We start from the raw sequence: 18,935 nt of genomic DNA on the forward strand, positions 1-18,935 counted from the left end.
GAACAGCAGCGAGCTGGAGACCGAAGGCCAGCAGGGAGACCATCATGAGGCTGGTGTCAGAGGTCAGCCGCGAGCAGCGAAACTTGTCTCAAATCAACACCAGTACAGAGCAGTTGAGAATGGTGAGTAGAGGCAATCTCTCTGAGTTGACCTGCAGTTGTTTTCTGATCATCTAGACAACTTTACTCTGTTGTCAACGGCACACCCCTTTTATGTCATCTGTACTGCATCTTTATTTGGTAAATTCTCCTTTAAAACTGCTAATAGAAAAGCTTATGTATCAATAAATGTCTGACTTCTCTCCCACCAATGTCACTCAATGTTATAGCAACTCTGTCCACTGCTTTCCTCTTTTCTCAGATCTACAGCACCCTTTGGTGTCTAGCCTTTGCACCAGGTACTGTTTCTCAGCTTTTCCAACTTCTCAGCTTCTGTGAAACTAGGTGTTAAGTGGGCCTAACACTGTTCAATGTTGTACTGGCGATGCTTTCTGACACCTACAGCACTGTCCACAAATCCTCTTCAAGCTTGTGTTCTAATCAAGGATGTGTTATTAACTGTGTCCTCTTCTTCTCCTCCCCCCATGGAGGTATATCCCATGAACCCACATTCCCCCAAGGCAAGTTTCCTAGTGACTTCTCCCACTTCTCATCCTGTTGTATATCTATACAATACTTTCACAGGTAGACACACTGAAGTACTAGTATAGCTTTGGTTGTCAATCACTTGGAAATTCTCATGCATCAAAGCATTAAAAATTAGCAAGCACAGGTTTGCTGTTAAGACTGCTTATAGCTACTAGTAATATATTTTACCTGTAGGCTTGAATTGCTTTAAATGCTGCTATAAGAGAGAAGCTTGGGAAATAATGGTCTCAATGATAGCCAGGTAATTTAAATAAAAGCGTTTTTGGTTGTGTATTGGGAACCTTATTCTTCAATGACCAATTGCCTTGACTTATGCTATTCAAAGTCATAATGTCAGAGTGTGACAGACTAGTAATTTGCCTAAAACTAAAAGATTTTCTTTTTTGATATAACAGGAGAGGGAGGAAGCAATGCGGTCCAAAGAAGCGTTGGTTCGGGAGAACCAGCTTCTGAGGGAACGTATCGAATCCAGCGAGAAGGCATGGAAGTCCACACGGGAGGAGCTAGAACACAGAGAAGGTCGCGTACACACCATGGATGAACAGCTGCGGAACAGCCAGTACACAGCCAAGGCAGCCCAGACACAGCTGGACACGTTCAAACAGGCCATCGCATCGCTCCTGAGTGACGGTCAGGTCATCGTCCATGAGAGGGAGGACGACATCAAGGACAGGATCCGCTCCATCATGGGCTCCAGCAGGGACAAGCACGCAGTAAGTACAGCCTGAGGGTTTTCCCATCTCATTTTAGGCAACTCCTTTGAAATAGACGATTTTTGGGCTATTTTTCGTGTGTCGTACATCCTATATATTTACTGTCCAAAACTGCTGATCACTTTTTCCGTTGAGGTAACATATCATGTTCATACATTCAATCTTTGATGACCATACCACTCATTTCATCTCATCTTTATTGTTCTTCCCCAGGAATCAGACATGCTGAATCTGAAGGTGAAGGAGCTGACCAAACAGCTGGAGTCACAGTGTGAGCTGCACCAACAGGCCATCCGCAGGGCCAAGAAGGCAGAGGCTGACGTCGGCGACTTTAAGGATAGACTGACCAACTTGGAGGGTGAACTGTCGTCTGCAGATGTACTGAGAGATGGGCTCAGGACAGATAAGCAGAGGGTAAATCAACCTGCAGATTATTCTAGTAAATTCTATACTCTTCTTTACAAAAAAAAGTGTGAAAATTAGCTGTTAAAAGCTCTGTGGCAAAGCCCTAATATATCTTAATCATTTAAGAAAGAAAAGGTGCAAAGATCTACCAGTAAATCAGTCCTTGGCCGCTAACTATTATGTAGTACATGTAAATGTCAGAAAGTAGCATGTGCATATAGCACAAAATGCTAAAGGTTTAAGTGCATGTTGTACATGCTACAGGTTAAGATGTCAGCTCATATTTCAAAGCTGATCCTAACTCTAGTCTCTGTTACACCATGTGCAGTATCTGGAGTTCCTAGAGAAGATGGCACGAGTGATGAAGTTGGATGAGATCGCCTTGGATGTCGGCTTCGACTTGAACGGTGACGCACTCGTGGCAAGGGCCCAGCAGCTGGTCAACATGGAGGGAGATTCACTGAAAGACCGCACAACACATGTCTACAACCTGCAGAGGAAGGTACGCAAAGATATTTGCAAGAACTTTGTAAAACACAAGAGATACCTGTCCTTGGTGCTGAACACCATCCAATTAGTACATTATACATGTCCTTGGTGAAAATTCTTTTTTACTGTACTGACACTCTAATCATAGCAGTCTGACAGATGGATAGAAGTCATTATTCCAATACTGTGATCCTGAATCAATAAAAGTGTACTTTAGAGTCTTGAATATCTGATTGCATTAAATGCAAAAGTACAGATTTCGAAAATGGCCCATGCTGACTGAGTCCCTTGGCTTTTGGCAGGTCAAGCAGCAGAAAGAACAGCTGGAAAGCAAGGACCTTCACATGGACCTACTCCGCAAGAAGATCGGTCAGCTGGAGGAGAAGCTGCAGGTAGGAGCACTTCTCAACTCTTCCACATCATTGTTTGTCTGCTTGTACTGTGGTTTAGATTGTGACAAGTTTGTTTGTGCTGGCAGTATAAAGTTGAAAAGGAACCGAAGCAAACAGAGTAATTAGTAATTGATCAATTGCTTACGTCACGTATCAGTAAAGTCTCGTGTGAATGAGGTCACGTGTTTGTAAACCGTAACTCTTGCGAGATCACGTTTTGAAGTGATTGGTCATTGATTATCCTGATGAAGGCGACAGTGGTCGCTGAAAATTTGATCCCTGTAAATAGTGTGTTGGAATAAAGTTTAACGTTTTACTATGATTACTACCAACACAGATGAACTTTCATGATAATCAGAGTAATTAGCTTTGAGAATTTCAGAACAGAAGGCCTTGAAAGTTTTACATTTGTTACAGTACAATATCAAAGTCTGTTCTCAGTCAAATTCAGTTAGAGGTAGCAAAGTGTATGATGGCAAGTATGGTATATAGATTCTGTATCTAAAGGATGAGGAGTGCAGGAGTGCTAACAGTTGTTTATCATTATCAGGGTCGGAATGAGCTTGCGTTGGAGAGGGACGACGCAGCCATGAAGATCAGGAAGCTGCAGAAGCAGGTGGAGAGGCTGCAGGGACAGCTGGGTAACGCTCGTGCTCAGAACACTGAGCTGAAGGCCAAGCTGCAGGAGGTCACCGACCTCAAGGTCAGGACCCTGCAGCAGAAGGACCACATCAAGGACCAGGAGGAAGAACTCCTTAGGCTACGTCTTATGAAGGACAAGCTGGGAAAGAAGGTCAGCAACCTGAAGTCAGAGATCCAGATGACTGAGGCAGAGAGTGAAGAGACCAAGGTGTTGTCATCCAACACTGTCCAGGCTCTGTCCAACGAACTCAGGAGCACCAAGCTGGCACTGGATGAAGTGGCCAGGAGGGAGAAGGAGGTCTGTATCATCTTCTCACAGTTTTGCAATCCCTTCATTGTGTATTTCTTTTAGGAAGAAAGCCATTTGTGGCATCTACAAGAGTAGTATGCTTTCAAATGCAACAAATCATTGATATTAGCATTGCATCATAATTGCTTGTATGTGGTAAGGTCATAATGACATTGAGATGTCAACATTGATGGACATCAGTAAATAACCAAAAGGCATTTTTGTTTTTATCTTGCAGCTTGTTGACTTCCGCCAAGTCATCGCCCGGATGCTGGGTCTAGAGATCCACACTCTGGCCGTGCCAAACTACGAGATCATCGCCCGGCTAGAGAAACTGGTCAACGCACATCACGCTCACACTGCGACAACGCTCGGCGTGGAGACCGCTCTGGATGAAAACTTTGTGGTAGGGTACGAGGACGCGCGGAGATTCCTTAAGACGAGCCCAAGAAGTCCAAGGCGCGCTAGATCAGTGTCTCCGACAAGGAGATACTACCAAACTCAATAGTACATGGTGTAAACAACCAATTTTATGTCTGTCTTGTCTTATATTATTAAAAAGCATACAGACTGATACAACATCTATTTTCCCTGAGACCGTATGATGGTGTATGTCAATGGCTGTATATTTGTCAACTGCATGGGAAATGATACAAAGATATTACATTTGTGGTAACTTTAGCAGGTTGTAGAAATTTATAGGAAAGTTAAGACCAATGCAGTGCGCCGCTTTTAATAGAGATGAAATTGTGCATGCCTCCAGGTAATATTACGCATGTTTCACAGATCAGAATCATTAGTACTGACTGTGTTTTGATACTTTAGAGTAAGACATGATGATGAGATTCCCTTGCTTCAAGATAAGGGTTGATGAACATGTACAATGGTGGAAAGTATTCGTAAGTCATGAGCAGCTATGTATTACAGTATGATGCAGTGCTGTATATAGCCTTATTGAGCAGAACCTGCCATGCATAAGGGCTTTTGTACAATACAAACTTGTGTAGGTAGTTCTAAGACTGTTGAAAAGACTATGATTTAGATTCCATAGGGCTCCATACTATATGTTTTGTGCAATTGTTGATTATTTTTGCTTTTTTAGTGTATCAACATCATGTCCACGGCATGTCTGCATGTATTGAGCGGGCCATCATTTTTTAATTGTTGGCATTATATAAAATTCTATCATTAGTTTGGGGACATTTTTTAACTTGCTTCTGTTACTAAAGCATGATGTTATGGTAAAATGTAAATCAGCAGATCTGGATGAAAATATCACATTACTCAGAATACTGCTATTTACGCATGTAGAAAAGGCTGTCCCTTTTTGTTTTCTGAAACTTCGGTAATATTTGGGAAGCATCTTGTATATATAGTCTATTTTCTATTAAAGCAAAGGCTTGGATATTTGGTTTAGCCTGTGTATTTTTTAGTATCTGGCTTTTGGTTCATATATTTGAATTAGTACACCTGCAGGTACTGAAATATTTTCCAACATCAGTGTTGCACAAACACATAAACATACACAGCTGTAGATTGAGCAACAACAGACTAGTGACAGGCATAAAGTACTAGATTCAAATAACTAGTAATATCGAATGCTCACCTTTTGAAGAAAGATCATGACCTTTGCATGTTCAAAATATAAGATACACAGAAGTTCGCCTGCAGTATCAAACAAAGTCGCCAGGACGCTAAGAATCTCATCATCTTTTTCGATAGGTTAGGATCTAACCAAGCGTATCGTATATCACGATTTACATTTGTAGATTATCATGTATAAATTTTGACATCTAATTTTATGTCTTTATTCTAGTTGTAACTGCACTACACGGTGGGACATTGGGCAGCAAATACAGCTGATGCTGCTCTCCACACGTTACAAAATACAATGTATAAAAAAAACATACAACACAGATAAACAACTTCTAGGATAACGGCGATTGTCTGGTCTGACACTGAGAAACTGTGGAATATCAACAGTGAACTTTTGTGTCCGTGATATGATTTGCCTTCAATTGAGAATAAGAAGAAACATGAGTAGCATACCAATTGAGAAGGACACAGAGCTCTCACTTGGCTTACTAATCTCGCCACCACAGCTGTCATTGCGTCCCTCAGGTGTTGCTGGCTATCATTCACCGGCAGCCTGTTTAACTTCGCCTGTGGGAAATGTAGTCATGTGCGAGCGTTTTGCTCGCTAAACTGGAGCAGAAACTAGGTCCTCCCTCCTGAGGACCCGGTCACATTGGTCGCACAGAGGGTACACCGTAATAAATTGAGGACATTCTTAGGACAGTTGTTGCATGGGGAAGCACAAAATTCAGCGTTCTTCAGACGGAAAAGGTTGCTTTTGTGGCAGCCTTACAGAAAATCCTACAGCAGAAGACTCGTGCGACAAATCCGACCGACAATGGCATCTATGGAATGCATTACCAATGACAAGTGAAAGGACATATTCATGAAAAACATTGGACACTTCGAAGCTCCTGAATGACTGGTCTAATAAAAGGACAGAAACCTTGTAGCGAACAAGCCCCAATAAAGTGGGTGACTTGTACATAGTGATTATTATTGTGTGAGTAAATCCATCACTTTCTCTCATCTTACGTCACCCTTCCAATTCGACCTTAAGGTCAATCTGCGGTAACCAAATCCCCATTTTTGGATAATGTGCCATAATAGTGAAAGCAATAGAGCCGGTAATTGAAACAGACGGTATCTAGTATGACCCATGCACGCGTGAAATTCAGGAATGGTCTATTTTGTCTGAGTGAGGGGTGGAGGTAAGCAAACATATTTTAGATAATTTTGGCTCTTGTGCCTTTAGGTGATACACGATCAAAAGGATCAACATCCCGGATTTGCACAAATTCAATAATGTAGTTGTAGTTCAATATATGTACATCTACGTGGTGTTTTACAACCAGATTCCATTTCCCCACCATGGAAATGATACAATTCAACGGGTGTTCTAACAATGTTGTAGTTATGGTAGCTTTATCATCGTTGTAATAATCATTATTCTCATTTCATTTTCATTATCATAATTTTGTTATTCTCTGTTGTGTGTGATTAAAATGATTCATCTTGTTATTTATTTCTTTACTTCAAAGGTATGGTGACATAAATTATTGGGCGAACGCATGTTGTTCTGTTATTACTAGCTTAGTCTGGAGAGTGATTTTCCGTCTCTCGGCGAGGGTCCATTTTTCACATCCGTAGGTTAAGATTGGTTTCAGTATATATGCTGTAGATGTGGGCTCTCGCCTCTGTTGGGGTGTTACGGAATAGTGCATCGGTACCGGTGTTTTTGGAGAATGTAGCTATTCTGCTCATGATTGTTGTACCACTGGTGGCAATGTTGTACTTCCGAGGCATGTATCAACAGGCTTGATGGGATGACCATTAATAGATAAGTGGCCTTTATTGCACAGGTTAACAAAGTTTATAAATGTAAATATAAACGTCTAGAATACACAAGTACATTGTACTTTCAATTTCAAAAATTCACCTTCCTCTAGCTTCAAATTAATGTTCAGGTCACGAGTTACCAAGCCCTTGCCAGTTGCCATGTACATGTACTCTGTTTTGCCATAGCTGGGTTTTAGACCCTTCCCGTCGTCTCATTTTGTCATAACATCCCCCAGTTTTCTCATAGTAGGAGTGTTCAGATTGTGCGATATCATCGGCATAAGCAGATCTCTCCCTTTGAAAATTTGTCTTGGTATTGTCTCTATAATGATATCCAGGTAAACAATGAACAAGATTGCTTACAGCGCTTTTCTGCTCTACGTACGTATGTGGTCTTGATGGTACTCAGCCAGATTTTGCATTCAGTACAGCATTTTTATGAATAGATGGTAAAAGAAACACTCTGTATTTCTGTTGACCATTTAACCATTGTCAATTCAGTCTGTCAACGGGCAACGCAGTTGTCTAAGTTTGTAGGGTTATCAAGTTGAATAGGGTGTTTCACTCACGTGACAAGGGTTCGCCATAATGGATGGTTAAACCAGAAGGTGAAGATGCTGTACTGTCACTGTTTTTCCATAAAACATAACCAACTATTTGTAATAAAAGAAATCATTTATGTTTCAGAAGTTTCTTTACATGGTTGACGGTTCCAATCAGCTAACAAAAGCATTTTCTGTATAGTTCGAGCCCCCTGTGCCAAGATACTGAAATCAACGATGCTTAAAATTGGCTAAGGGTGCTTTTTGGCACGCACCTACGCGTTCATGTTTAAATATTTGTAGTATTCCATTTTTCTACCATATTGCGATGCGCTAAAATCAGCCCAAAGCAGATGTGCCGACATGAACACTTGCTGCGAGTTGAGCATGTACATGTACGTCGTGACCATTCCGTATGCCCCTGGGACAGTTGGTCCTTCTGAAATGTACTGTACTTTATCCGGCTACTGACATTTATCGGTTCATCTGGGTCCGTTTCCTTCAAGAAATACGCGGCGTCTCCGAGATACGGATCATGAATAACCCAATATTGGGTAACCTTAGTAGGTGAGGGGCTTTTCTTCAAGGTCCCGTGCTTGTCTCGAATTACAGCATTTACGACGTCCCTGAATAAGTAGATAACTTTCCACAATTCGCGCTCTTTCCCTTTTGGCATATGACTATTATATACTTATCAAAGAGAAGACGTAAGAGCTTCGATTTTTGGCAGCACAGCAGGCGTCTAATGTGTTATAATAATGTGGGGCCAGGGTGGGGAGAAGCAAGGATCCTTTGTCTCCATCTGAAGTGGGCTGGTGAAAAAACAAGGCCCCAGGATGGAGGGTTATGAGATTTGCAGGTCTGCTCCGCGCGCAGCGGGCGCTCAACAGTTATAGCCGAGGGTACCAGAAACCTAGTTAGCCGTGACCTTGCGATTGCTTGCGGTCTTTCGTGTTGCTCGTATATATACGTAATTAGCATAACAGTGAAAGAGTCCTGAGTAATGATAGAAACCTATTTCCTTAAGTCAGATTTTGTTGTTTTGTGATGTTAGTTTGATTTCCTGATTCAAGCCTCGCATTCCAAGTGGTTCCGTGAGACTAAAACCTTGCCAGACACTTCGCGGTGCAGTTTTATCGATCGACTGGCTGCAGAACTGTAATTTTCGGGCGTATTTGCGGCTAGCTATTTACGCCGTGCGTAATAATGAATCTCACAAGCTAGCCCGCTTCCCTTCTTGGCGGAGCCGACACCATTCCGTCGTTTTATTGATGTGTCTATGAGAAAAAAACAGCAGGTCGACCCAAAATGTTTGACAGATAAGAACTAACACAGAACATATATCAACTGAGTCGTGCCTAGAACGTAGTAGGAATATACAGAAAAGGCCAATGAGAAATGGAATGTCGTTGCGTTTATTCAGGTTATTGCCAATGTTGAAAATCATTACGGCTGAACCACCCCTGGGGCCACCCTTTCACAGGAGCAAAGTTTTCGAGGCCTCCAGCTCCACAATGTGTTATAAAGGGTGGTAATTATACGCTGGACCTGACGTTGGCCTTCTTTCGAATACGAACAGATGGGCCCCAAGCAGCGGAGGAGGAGAAATATGGACGGTGTGATTTTTTTCAGCGGCTGAATCGATCGATACCGTGGCGTTGCGGTATTGACGATTTTTAGAGGGAAACTGATAAACCGCTCCGGGGTTGTCGTAATTGTGATTCCGAGCACTGAGATTGGGAGGTGGTGGTGGGGAGTCTGGGGGGAGGTTCGGTGGTACATGGTGGATCCAGGGGTGGTTTTTAAGGGACGGGGAAGTGTGTGAGATGAGTAATGGTGAGTTGATGGAGATGAGGGCGTATGGGTTGTGACTTCGCTCCCGCCAAATCAATTCCCCGCAATCAGCGCACCCCACTGATCGATGTTGCCACCGCCGCCTCAATAACAAATTAATATAAAACAGGGCCCCGGGGGCCATGATTTCCATTGTTGCCTGAATTATATGGGCGTAGTGCTGGGATGATCGCAAAGCAATGGGGCCCTCTGAAACCCTCTATCAGAAGAATTGTCCGTCCCCAACACGGTGTTTATTGGGGTGGTCCTTTTTTCAGGCAATGGGGACAGAATTGTCTATTGTTGCATTATTTGCCCGTCACGTGTCTCGTAATAAGGAGCAAGTCGCACGAAATGGAGGCAAGAGGTCCAACTGTATTATGTATGAAAATTTGAATAATGCAGCGGCGGCTGGCCTCCAGGGTTGGCGTGTTGGCTGCTTATAGGTAAGGAAGGAAAATGCGCAAGTTGGTATCTAGCCTGCATCACAGCGAGGCTGTGGCAGCCCTGCTGACTCAGGTGGGCCGCAGTGAGGACCACTCGCAGCTCGTGTAGCTGAAGGACTGGGCCGAGACAGGGACGGTACAGTCTCTGTTTGATTTCCCTTTTGGAAGAGGCATTTAACTGTCTCCAAGAAGTGGCGCACGTTGTCGAGAGTGCGCCGCGCCTCCGCCATTGTTGGTGGGGGGAGGGGAGATTCCGATATTTCCAATAGGAGGTGCTGACTGGCCGGATTTGAGGAATGGCTGCTGAGTGGCCCGCGAGATGGGGAACGTGATTTGCTGGATATTATCGGGTGCGATTAAGTGGAACGAGCAGCCGTGAGGAGGCGGCGGGGAGATAGCGCTCACTGATCGAAATCGGGTGGACCCCGCGAGCGCGTCCGGACAAGATGGGTGCGCGCTCGCGGAAACGGCGCCAGGAGTAGAGCCGCGTTTTACAGGATGTTCCCCTTCCGGCAGGTCCACGCTGGCTGAGACAGGGGAACAAGATCCTTTCAAAGACCTCTGTGTTCTAGACGCTACCAAACTGGCAGCCCCGGCGAGCATCAACATGTCAACCACCGTGCACCTCGTGGAGCGCTACGGGCTAACTCCCATCCTGCGGCCCAAAGTGCACTCGACCAAGGATCTTGCAGAGAAGAGCAGCAATACCAACACCCCGGTCGTAGAGGAAGAAGATCATCATGGCTCCACCAACAAGCTGGCGGTAGTACAGAGCGAGGATGAGGTGCCGGTGAGGACCCGCAGCGGCCCCACGCCCGACAACAGCAAGGACCCGCGGCGCAACTCGGGGCTCAACAGCATCACACCCGTCTCCCATTCCCGGTCCATGGCCATGCTGCAAGAGATTGACTTAGACTCTTTCAGCCCCAAGGCGTACGAAGATGGCGGCGGGGAGTGGGACCACAAAAACTGCTGCGACCGGATCGTCATCAATATCTCTGGGCTCCGGTTCGAAACCCAGGTGCGAACACTGGCCCAGTTTCCTAACACCCTCCTGGGCAACCCACAGAAGAGACTGCGCTATTACGACCCCCTGCGCAACGAGTACTTCTTTGATAGGCACCGGCTTAGCTTCCAAGCCATCCTCCATTTCTATCAAAGCGGGGGCCGTCTTAGGAGACCTGCCGACGTGCCCACGGATATTTTCACGGAAGAGATCAAATTTTTTGAGTTGGGGGAGGATGTCATAGAAGCTTTTATGGAAGAGGAAGGATTTGTAAAGGAGCCGGAGGAAGAACTTCCGACAAACAAAGTCATGAAAGCAATCTGGGTCGCGTTCGAACACCCTGACACGTCCTTCATAGCCAGGGTTATAGCCATTGTGTCTGTAAGTGTAATCATGGTGTCAATAATCACGTTCTGTCTAGAAACTATGCCACAGTTCAAAAGGATGCAAGAAGTGACAGTGGGCAACAAAACTGTAAAGATAGAAGCCGAAGTGCCAGGTCCAACAGACCCCTTCTTTCTCATCGAGACGTCGTGCATCGTGTGGTTTACGTTCGAACTCATCATTAGGTTCATCTGTTCCCCAAGCAAGTGGGAGTTTTGCAAGAACTTCATGAACATCATTGATCTTGTTTCCATCGTGCCGTATTTCATCACCTTGGCCGCCGTAGTGGCCAAATCCGAGGGGTCCAAAAATCGATCCTCCTCCTTAGCTGTACTGAGGATAATTCGGCTGGTGCGAGTTTTTCGCATCTTTAAACTTTCACGTCACTCTAAAGGACTGCAGATCCTCGGACTAACCCTTAAGGCTAGCATGCGAGAATTGGGACTCTTGGTCTTCTTCGTCTTCATAGGAGTCATTCTGTTCTCGAGTGCAATCTACTTCGGCGAGACAGACTACAAGGAAACCCATTTCTCCAGTATCCCCGAGGCATTTTGGTGGGCTTTAGTGACAATGACCACTGTAGGGTATGGCGACATGTACCCACAGACCGTGGGCGGCAAGTTGGTGGGGTCGCTGTGTGCCATAGCCGGCGTACTGACTATCGCATTGCCGGTACCTGTTATCGTCTCCAACTTCAACTACTTTTACAACCGCGAGACTGCGGCAGAGAACGCCACCGATGAAGAAGAATTCAGACATGTGGACCAGATCTGTCCGTACGTCCCACCATCGGACAACAAGAAGAAGCTGAGCAACAGTGATGGCACCGGGAACTCGATGGATTACATCGACACTGAGGAAGGGTGGATGTCGAACGATCCCTCAAGGGAAAGATTGACAAAGTGCCTGAACTCTGACACTCCCAGCTATGCCAAACTGAACAGGTTAAACACGGACGTTTAGGTGAGCCCAGGCACTTTCCTATAAGACACAATAACTATAACGAGAGCTATAATAACTTAGGAAGTTAGATAAACAATGGATACAAAAATATCGCATGATCTCTACTACTGATGCATGTTTGTTGTTACTGCCAGCACAAGGCAACACCTCATCATGAGTTGATCATCTATGCAAAACATGAAACCCAGACCTTAAAGCAAATGCAATATTTATCCACATATCACATTGAATTCAAAGGCCACGTAATAAATAATCAGTGGTATTTCTTTTATAATAAACAATTTTGCTGTGCTTTATCATTTTCTTTGCATGCCGTGATATTATCATAGTATGTCACTGGGTGTATTTTGTATGAGAATGGTAACCGCCTAGCATTTTGCTTGGCAAAACAAGTGCATGATGCCAAAATCAAGGAGAAGGCTCTATATATGTCGAAAACCCTGCCGGGCCTCGATTCAGTTCATTACCGAGCCCGTTGAGTAGGGAATCAGTTGGGGGGCCACAATAGGCTATGAAGGACGTGTCAGGTTGTTCTCAAGATGATAGGACATGGGTTACAGGGGAAACTTAACTAAACAAAATGATATCTACTCAACCAGGGAAGTTTACCAGTGATGCATACGCAGTAGCATGCAGTGACGCATGTACGGTGTGCCCGAAGGTGTATGCATTTTTTTCCTGATTGGTTGAGGCTAGAAAAGACAGGTGGCATGCTCTGCACCCCTCATTGGTTCGGCTTTGCATGAAGAATTTCTCCCTTTAGGTCATTTCACGCACAGCACGTTTGATTCTATGCAAATAGCTTTAATTGACAAGTCTATCAAGTGAAATCATGGCGACATACGCGCATGTTCACGGAACAAGAAAAGTATTTTGGTACTGCCAAAATCACGTTGTTCTTTTCAGTTCTCAGGGCCTTTGAAAATGATGTCATGTGTAGGACGTTTGAGGTGTGGCTGAAAATGCTTTCTTTTCTGAAGAAAGCAGGACGCCACACGAAAGTACAGGTCCCCGTGAGTCACTCCGACATGACAAGCTGGGCGAAATCAGTCCAGCGCTGACATTTTCTTTTCCCTTATGTTCCATCATAAGGCATGATCAACTGATTTGTAAGGGAACCTACAAAAACGTTCGAAAAAAAGCACACAACGTTGAGCACCGTCAACAATTTGTCCCCCAAAATCTCGGTGCTTGTAAATATAGATAAGTGAGGAAAAAAGCGAGGAGGATCGATTTTTGGACTATATGAGAGTTTTTATCGACGTAGAAATTGTATTAACGACATGTTTACTAATTAAGACAGGCAGTGAAGATATATACATATATAGTGATCTTGCATATATACAAATATCAACAGGAAACCATGAGAATTTCTAATGTAAAACATGGATAGCTCTGTGTGACCCCAACCCGCCACATTACCTCCACAGCTCCCAGGCATTATTCATATCTGCTCACGTGACCTGCACCAGAATAACCTACTATTCCCGTACGGTCTGCAGTCACGTGTGAGCCTCTATCTTTGTTCGACAGAAGAACTGGGATTTCCTGACTATATCACCGCAATACGCCATGCTCGAGCGCTGCACTTTTGTCCTAAATATTCATGAAGCAGTTACAGTGAGAATGCATGACGCAAGACCGATATTATTCAGGCACCACCCATTTTGTGCCCCTCCAAAAGATCAAATATGCAGACGGCGTCTTTAAAAAAAGACCTGCTCTATCTTAATTGAGTGATGATAGCTTTATTCCGGGTCCAAATTATTTTAGGACCTCATTTCCCTTTTCGCGGAGTCTATGTGCTACATATTACTTAACTTAAACGGATTATCTATTTCTGTGCCCTATGCAAGAGAAATATTCTATGAAGATCTTCGCAAAAGCTCAATGATAATACGTATGCATCCAGAAGTCGTTTTCTATTCGTAAGCTGTGATTAGGAATGGATACGTATGCATTCTTACATACGTGAAATTTCTTTAAAATAGGGTTGGGAATAGGGCTACCACCTCTACATGTAACTATCGAGACTTTCTGGTAAACAAGCATCACACGCCCCTTAACATTAGGATCCTCAGACGAAGCGAGGAAGAGGCCATTGCCGATTCTCAAAAGGGCATTTATATAAATATCCATCCACTTTCACGATGACGTAAGGATCACAGTACAAACACATTATGCACGTAGAACAAGACATGTCTGGTAGGAAATTGTGTCGTGCGTTCTCACTGGACTGATCGACCTTGCGCCGCGGCAGTCTTGCTGGCCACAAAAAAACGAATTGCCTTGGTTGCGGCCCTGTGTACCATCTGTCAATAAGATTGGTGAGCGCGCGGTACGGAATATCAAGAAGGCAGAGAACGTAGCTTCATGGCGTACCTGTGCAAAAATCAATGCACCGGAGAAGAAGAATAGCACCGCAAAGCCTTTAGTTTTGTCAGAATATCAATTAGATACGCATCTATGTCGACTGCAATCATGTATTACCATTCATGCTCAAATGCTTTCCTTTCATTGCGGTCACGTGTAGCTGCAGGTGAACTGACGCTTTGTATGTTTGGATTTTGTGTGTTTGGATTTCTTTTTAATTTTCAATACTTTCCCAGAATCTGAAAGATGCATTTTTAAACATAGACACTGCATTAATTTTTCCTGTCATTTTTTTTACTATCGTATCGTGACACTTTTTTTATGAAACTGAATCACGAGGTCTCAAAGTATGAAAGTCTTTGTTAGAAATGAGCTTTTTTGTTGTTGCTGTCCCAATCTTTGATCGTTTTATCGCCCCTTCAAAGCATATCTAGCATACCATATTTGACATATGACCAGTCGGTGATTACAATTAGACCATTGTAGTTGGACCACGTTTGTCAGAAGCAATGAGACCGTTACCAGCGGGCCCGTTTCCATTACCAATTCAATTGGACTCCGGGACGGACACTCAATCACCCGGAGCACCGGCAAACTATTCCAAGTGCTGCCATCGGTGTCGTAACGGATGTTTTAATCAGTCTCTTACCTCCTTGTTTCCACTGGAGATCGCTTGATTCGAATGATAGTCTTGGCGCCGTGCCACCCAAGGTCGCTGCGCTGGATCCTGCCACTAGAAATCTTTATTACGCGAGATTAAGATGATGGAAGTGGCTGATTCTCGACTTGACATTCAATCACCAAGGGCTTCTGAAAAATGGTGAAATGCGTAATAACTTTATTCAGGCATGGCGCCGTGAAAGTCTACCGTCACATCGCGATGAAAATTTGTATTGACGTGTAGATTTGCAAGGTATCACGCAAAAGTGCTGTTACTAACAATTACAAATTGGAGCTATCATATGTTGTAGCAACAAAAATTTGCAAAGCGAAGACATAAAAGAGTTAAAAGCTATTTATGGCCCTAAATCCACAGACTTTGACAAAATCTCTGCTTCTCCAAATTGAAACGTCTTCACTTCAATGTAAATGCAGCAGTGCGCATGTTTGATTTCGAGAATGGGAAAATAACCCGATACTGGAAAATCTGACAAATCAAATTCATTAAATGTCCCCCATAACTATTCAGTACGCGGTACACCACGTATAGATTGTATTTCGGTTTTCATATTACAGTTTGAATATCATCATCATGGCCCAATATTCAGACGGTATCATATTAAGGCTGCTGTGGGTGGATTATTATTTTGACAAGGTGAACGTCCTCATCTAAATAGATACATCAAAATTTTATAGGAGCAGAGGTGAGGCAACTGAAGTCCCCGATATGCTTTTTATTTCATTATTTAATCGAGGCGCAGCAAAACTGCCGTGGCTTTAAAAAACACGTATACTATGTATACTGCACACAGGAAATCCCAGGTGAACGTCGAAATAATCGACAAACTCATATATCTGACCCCACATTCCTATCTCCTCTGAATATTCTGTTGGCCTCAAATCGTATACTCTATCCTCCCTGTCTTATGTTGACCTACATGCGCAGGCGCCAGGCATGTCCTGTTGATTGAAGCAGTAGGTAATGGTTGTCGGATGACAGCCACACGCAAATGTAGGCCTCACAAGACAGGAATGGGTTAAATGATTCCCTTCCTTGCTCCACCGCCTATATCAAATATTCTGTATCTTCTGGAAATATGTTTAACAGTTAAGGTAGACGATTTGCTTATTTCATCAACATATCAAGGTTAAAACAGAAAAAAACACAATCAAATTGAGTTTTAGTGCCTTTCGATCATAAAGCACATACTTGGAAAATAGGCCCATCTGACAACCTATTGCTGACGCATCTAGCTTTGCCTACCGGTCGATCAGATGGTAATACGGAGGGCAGGGACGTGCTCTGCATGCCGTGATGGGATTCTGACATCGTGTAATTTATCAGGCTCTTGTTCAGAAGGCCCTGGTGCGCCAGCCGTGCCGCAAAATCACAACTGCCGTGATTTTTTACCCCCTTTTCCCAGCTTTATTCTCATCTGTGCATTTTTTCCGACTTGAAGGCCTTTGCATGTCATTCCCAATAGATTATATAACCACGACGTGACAACACAATTTCTCATGTATATATAAAAGACTACACCTTTATTAGCGCAGTTAAGTAATCTTAAGTCTAACGGCTAAAGGAAACTATATAAGGTAGAATAGGAGTGCATGCACACGACGATCGGAAAACAAAGTCCTTTGAATTAAGAATCCATGTACTACCAGAAATACCTTAAGGAGCCAAATATATTATAAGAAATACAGGTAATAAATAAATGTAATAAGTACATCGCACAAAGAAACTGATGAATCAAAATTGTACATATACTAGCAATAGATATTTATACCTTCCAGCCTATCCAGAGGCTTGCAATACAATAGTATAAGGAATGTCTGCACTACTGGAACCACGTTCACGTAACGGATGCATGATAACTGTCGATACGGTCACCTTCCATATCCCATGTGTACTCATCAGATTGGTAATGGTGTTATGTATTGAGTAAGTAGTCCCTACTGGAAAGTACATATCAGCTGTGGCCGCAGCATGATCGTTTTTCGCGGAGACGTCTTCGCTCATTTACATATCGATCTTCCCTTTTCACAGCCTTCGCCATTTTGGGCGGCCTGTATCACACTGTAAGTAGATTAAGAACAGACCTGCGGGTTCAGTGTACACGTATATTCAACACACAGCTAGGAAAGATCACTATTAAAGTAAGTCTTCCCTGATTACATTTCCAGTAATATCTAAGGTCTAAGGCGCTAACGATGTTTGCATGTTGTTTATCAGATCTCTCTCAGAAGCTACCTGATAAAATGTAACGACCTACGGGCTTTGCTGCATTGCAGTACCTAACTCTGTCAAATCGAAAAATCGAAGATGGAAATAAAGCCAAAGAAATAACCTATTGGAGATTGTCTTCAGTGCGTGTTGGTATCATTTGCATATATGCTGATGGGACCTGAGCTGTGTGTCATGGAAAATAACCATACGATAGGAAATAAAGACCGATATCATTGACGTCCTATCTGGAGCTATAAGGTCCAGGTTGATGAGTGTAAGACCAATATCGGCCGGGACGCGATATTTCACGGTAAACCCACCCGGCTTACAATTTCCCACCGCAGTCACTTCATGGCCGATTGCAATTTATCATGTGACGTTACATGCAAAAGGCGGTGTGGGGAGAACACGGTACAGCTAAGCTTAGCAAACTTAAGAACCCAAAAAAGACTATGTAAGCCTTCTTGGATATTTCAACATAGTTGGAATAGAAACAATACTGCGCCATAGGTGTGCCCTCTACATACTAATGAGTTGGTTCCCTGTCCCCATTTCTCAATGCAGTTCTCGTATCAAAATCTTACCACAATGTCAGCACGTTATTGTTCTGTCGTTTTTACTGCGATACCCTTGAAAGAAGCAACCGTGATCCCAGTTCAAGATTAGAGTCATAACAGAACTTAACTACGTGTGTTTTAACTACGATAACCCATATAGAAATATAGCCAGACGACGTCAACAAATCAGAAGTCTCTATTTCATATTGGTTGTGACGCAGTAACCCCACCACGTGGTGAATCATGCTCCTAAGTAGTCAAATAACAATTAAATTTTTGACCGCTAGTCGACCGTACCATTATGTAGGTGGAAAGGGCTCTTTTCGCTGATAATTTTACAACATGTTTTTGTGTTTTTTTTCTAAATGTTTACCATATTATTATTAAATGCATCTGCACACAATAGATGACTGAAATCAATTCAATTGAAGTCAAATTTGAACGGGAGGTAAGAAAAACAGAATTATCCGCACACCCTACTGTAACTGTAAGTGGAACCGTCCACAGATCGACCACATTTTGTGTTTTGTCCGCCGTGTTGGAGAAGCAGGTTGGAGGACACTGTGCAGTTTTACTTCCGAGAAGAGTTCTACTTTGACGGTTTTGAGACTGGACGTCAAAACAGTCAGCGGCTGGCGAACAGGGACAACGGAACGAAGTCCCTCTAAATTTTGTTATGAAAATATAATTTTACACCAAAACCACCAATGAAAACACCAAAACCACCCAGGTAATTTTCCCAGGTCGTTTCATTCTGTACCGTCGTACACGTGATCCAGTCACACCTGGATGGACCCCTTCTTCTTTCCGACTTCATTTCAGATTTTATAACCTATTTTTATAGTTAGTTTCGGAATAGTTAGTTTCGTACTATGTGAATTGAATTTGACCCACGTGTTTAGTTCTGAGAATGCTTCAGGTCCCAATTCGACACGGGGCATTGCCATAGG

General features: G+C 43.4%; 2 protein-coding genes across 4 annotated transcripts in view; both read left to right on the forward strand.

Annotated features, from left to right (window-relative positions):
- The window catches only part of LOC109474823 (coiled-coil domain-containing protein 170-like), an 11,046-nt gene extending 6,064 nt beyond the window's left edge, over positions 1-4,982 (forward strand). For 2 of the 3 annotated variants that reach the window (XM_019775231.1, XM_019775233.1), the window contains 6 exons: positions 1,043-1,360; positions 1,574-1,774; positions 2,094-2,267; positions 2,557-2,646; positions 3,197-3,586; positions 3,816-4,982. In XM_019775231.1, coding sequence (XP_019630790.1) covers positions 1,043-1,360; positions 1,574-1,774; positions 2,094-2,267; positions 2,557-2,646; positions 3,197-3,586; positions 3,816-4,085 — 1,443 coding nt within the window. In that variant the 3' untranslated portion in view covers positions 4,086-4,982. Of the gene's footprint in view, positions 1-26; positions 123-1,042; positions 1,361-1,573; positions 1,775-2,093; positions 2,268-2,556; positions 2,647-3,196; positions 3,587-3,815 lie in introns of all 3 variants that reach the window. The other variant, XM_019775232.1, reaches the window with a different exon arrangement.
- A 4,897-nt stretch (positions 4,983-9,879) lies between these two features.
- On the forward strand, positions 9,880-17,536 carry LOC109474833 (potassium voltage-gated channel subfamily A member 1-like). Its single transcript, XM_019775258.1, has one exon. The coding sequence runs from the start codon at positions 10,420-10,422 to the stop codon at positions 12,163-12,165; it is 1,746 nt and encodes a 581-aa protein (XP_019630817.1). The 5' UTR covers positions 9,880-10,419; the 3' UTR covers positions 12,166-17,536.
- Positions 17,537-18,935: the final 1,399 nt, after the last annotated feature.

This window comes from Branchiostoma belcheri, unplaced genomic scaffold (assembly GCF_001625305.1).
Source record: "Branchiostoma belcheri isolate BF01 breed outbred unplaced genomic scaffold, Haploidv18h27 scaffold32, whole genome shotgun sequence".
Classification (NCBI taxonomy): domain Eukaryota; kingdom Metazoa; phylum Chordata; class Leptocardii; order Amphioxiformes; family Branchiostomatidae; genus Branchiostoma; species Branchiostoma belcheri.

Coding starts and splice junctions, on each gene's coding strand:
- LOC109474833 (XM_019775258.1), top strand. CDS start 10,420: ATGTCAACCACCGTGCACCTCGTGGAGCGCTACGGGCTAACTCCCATC.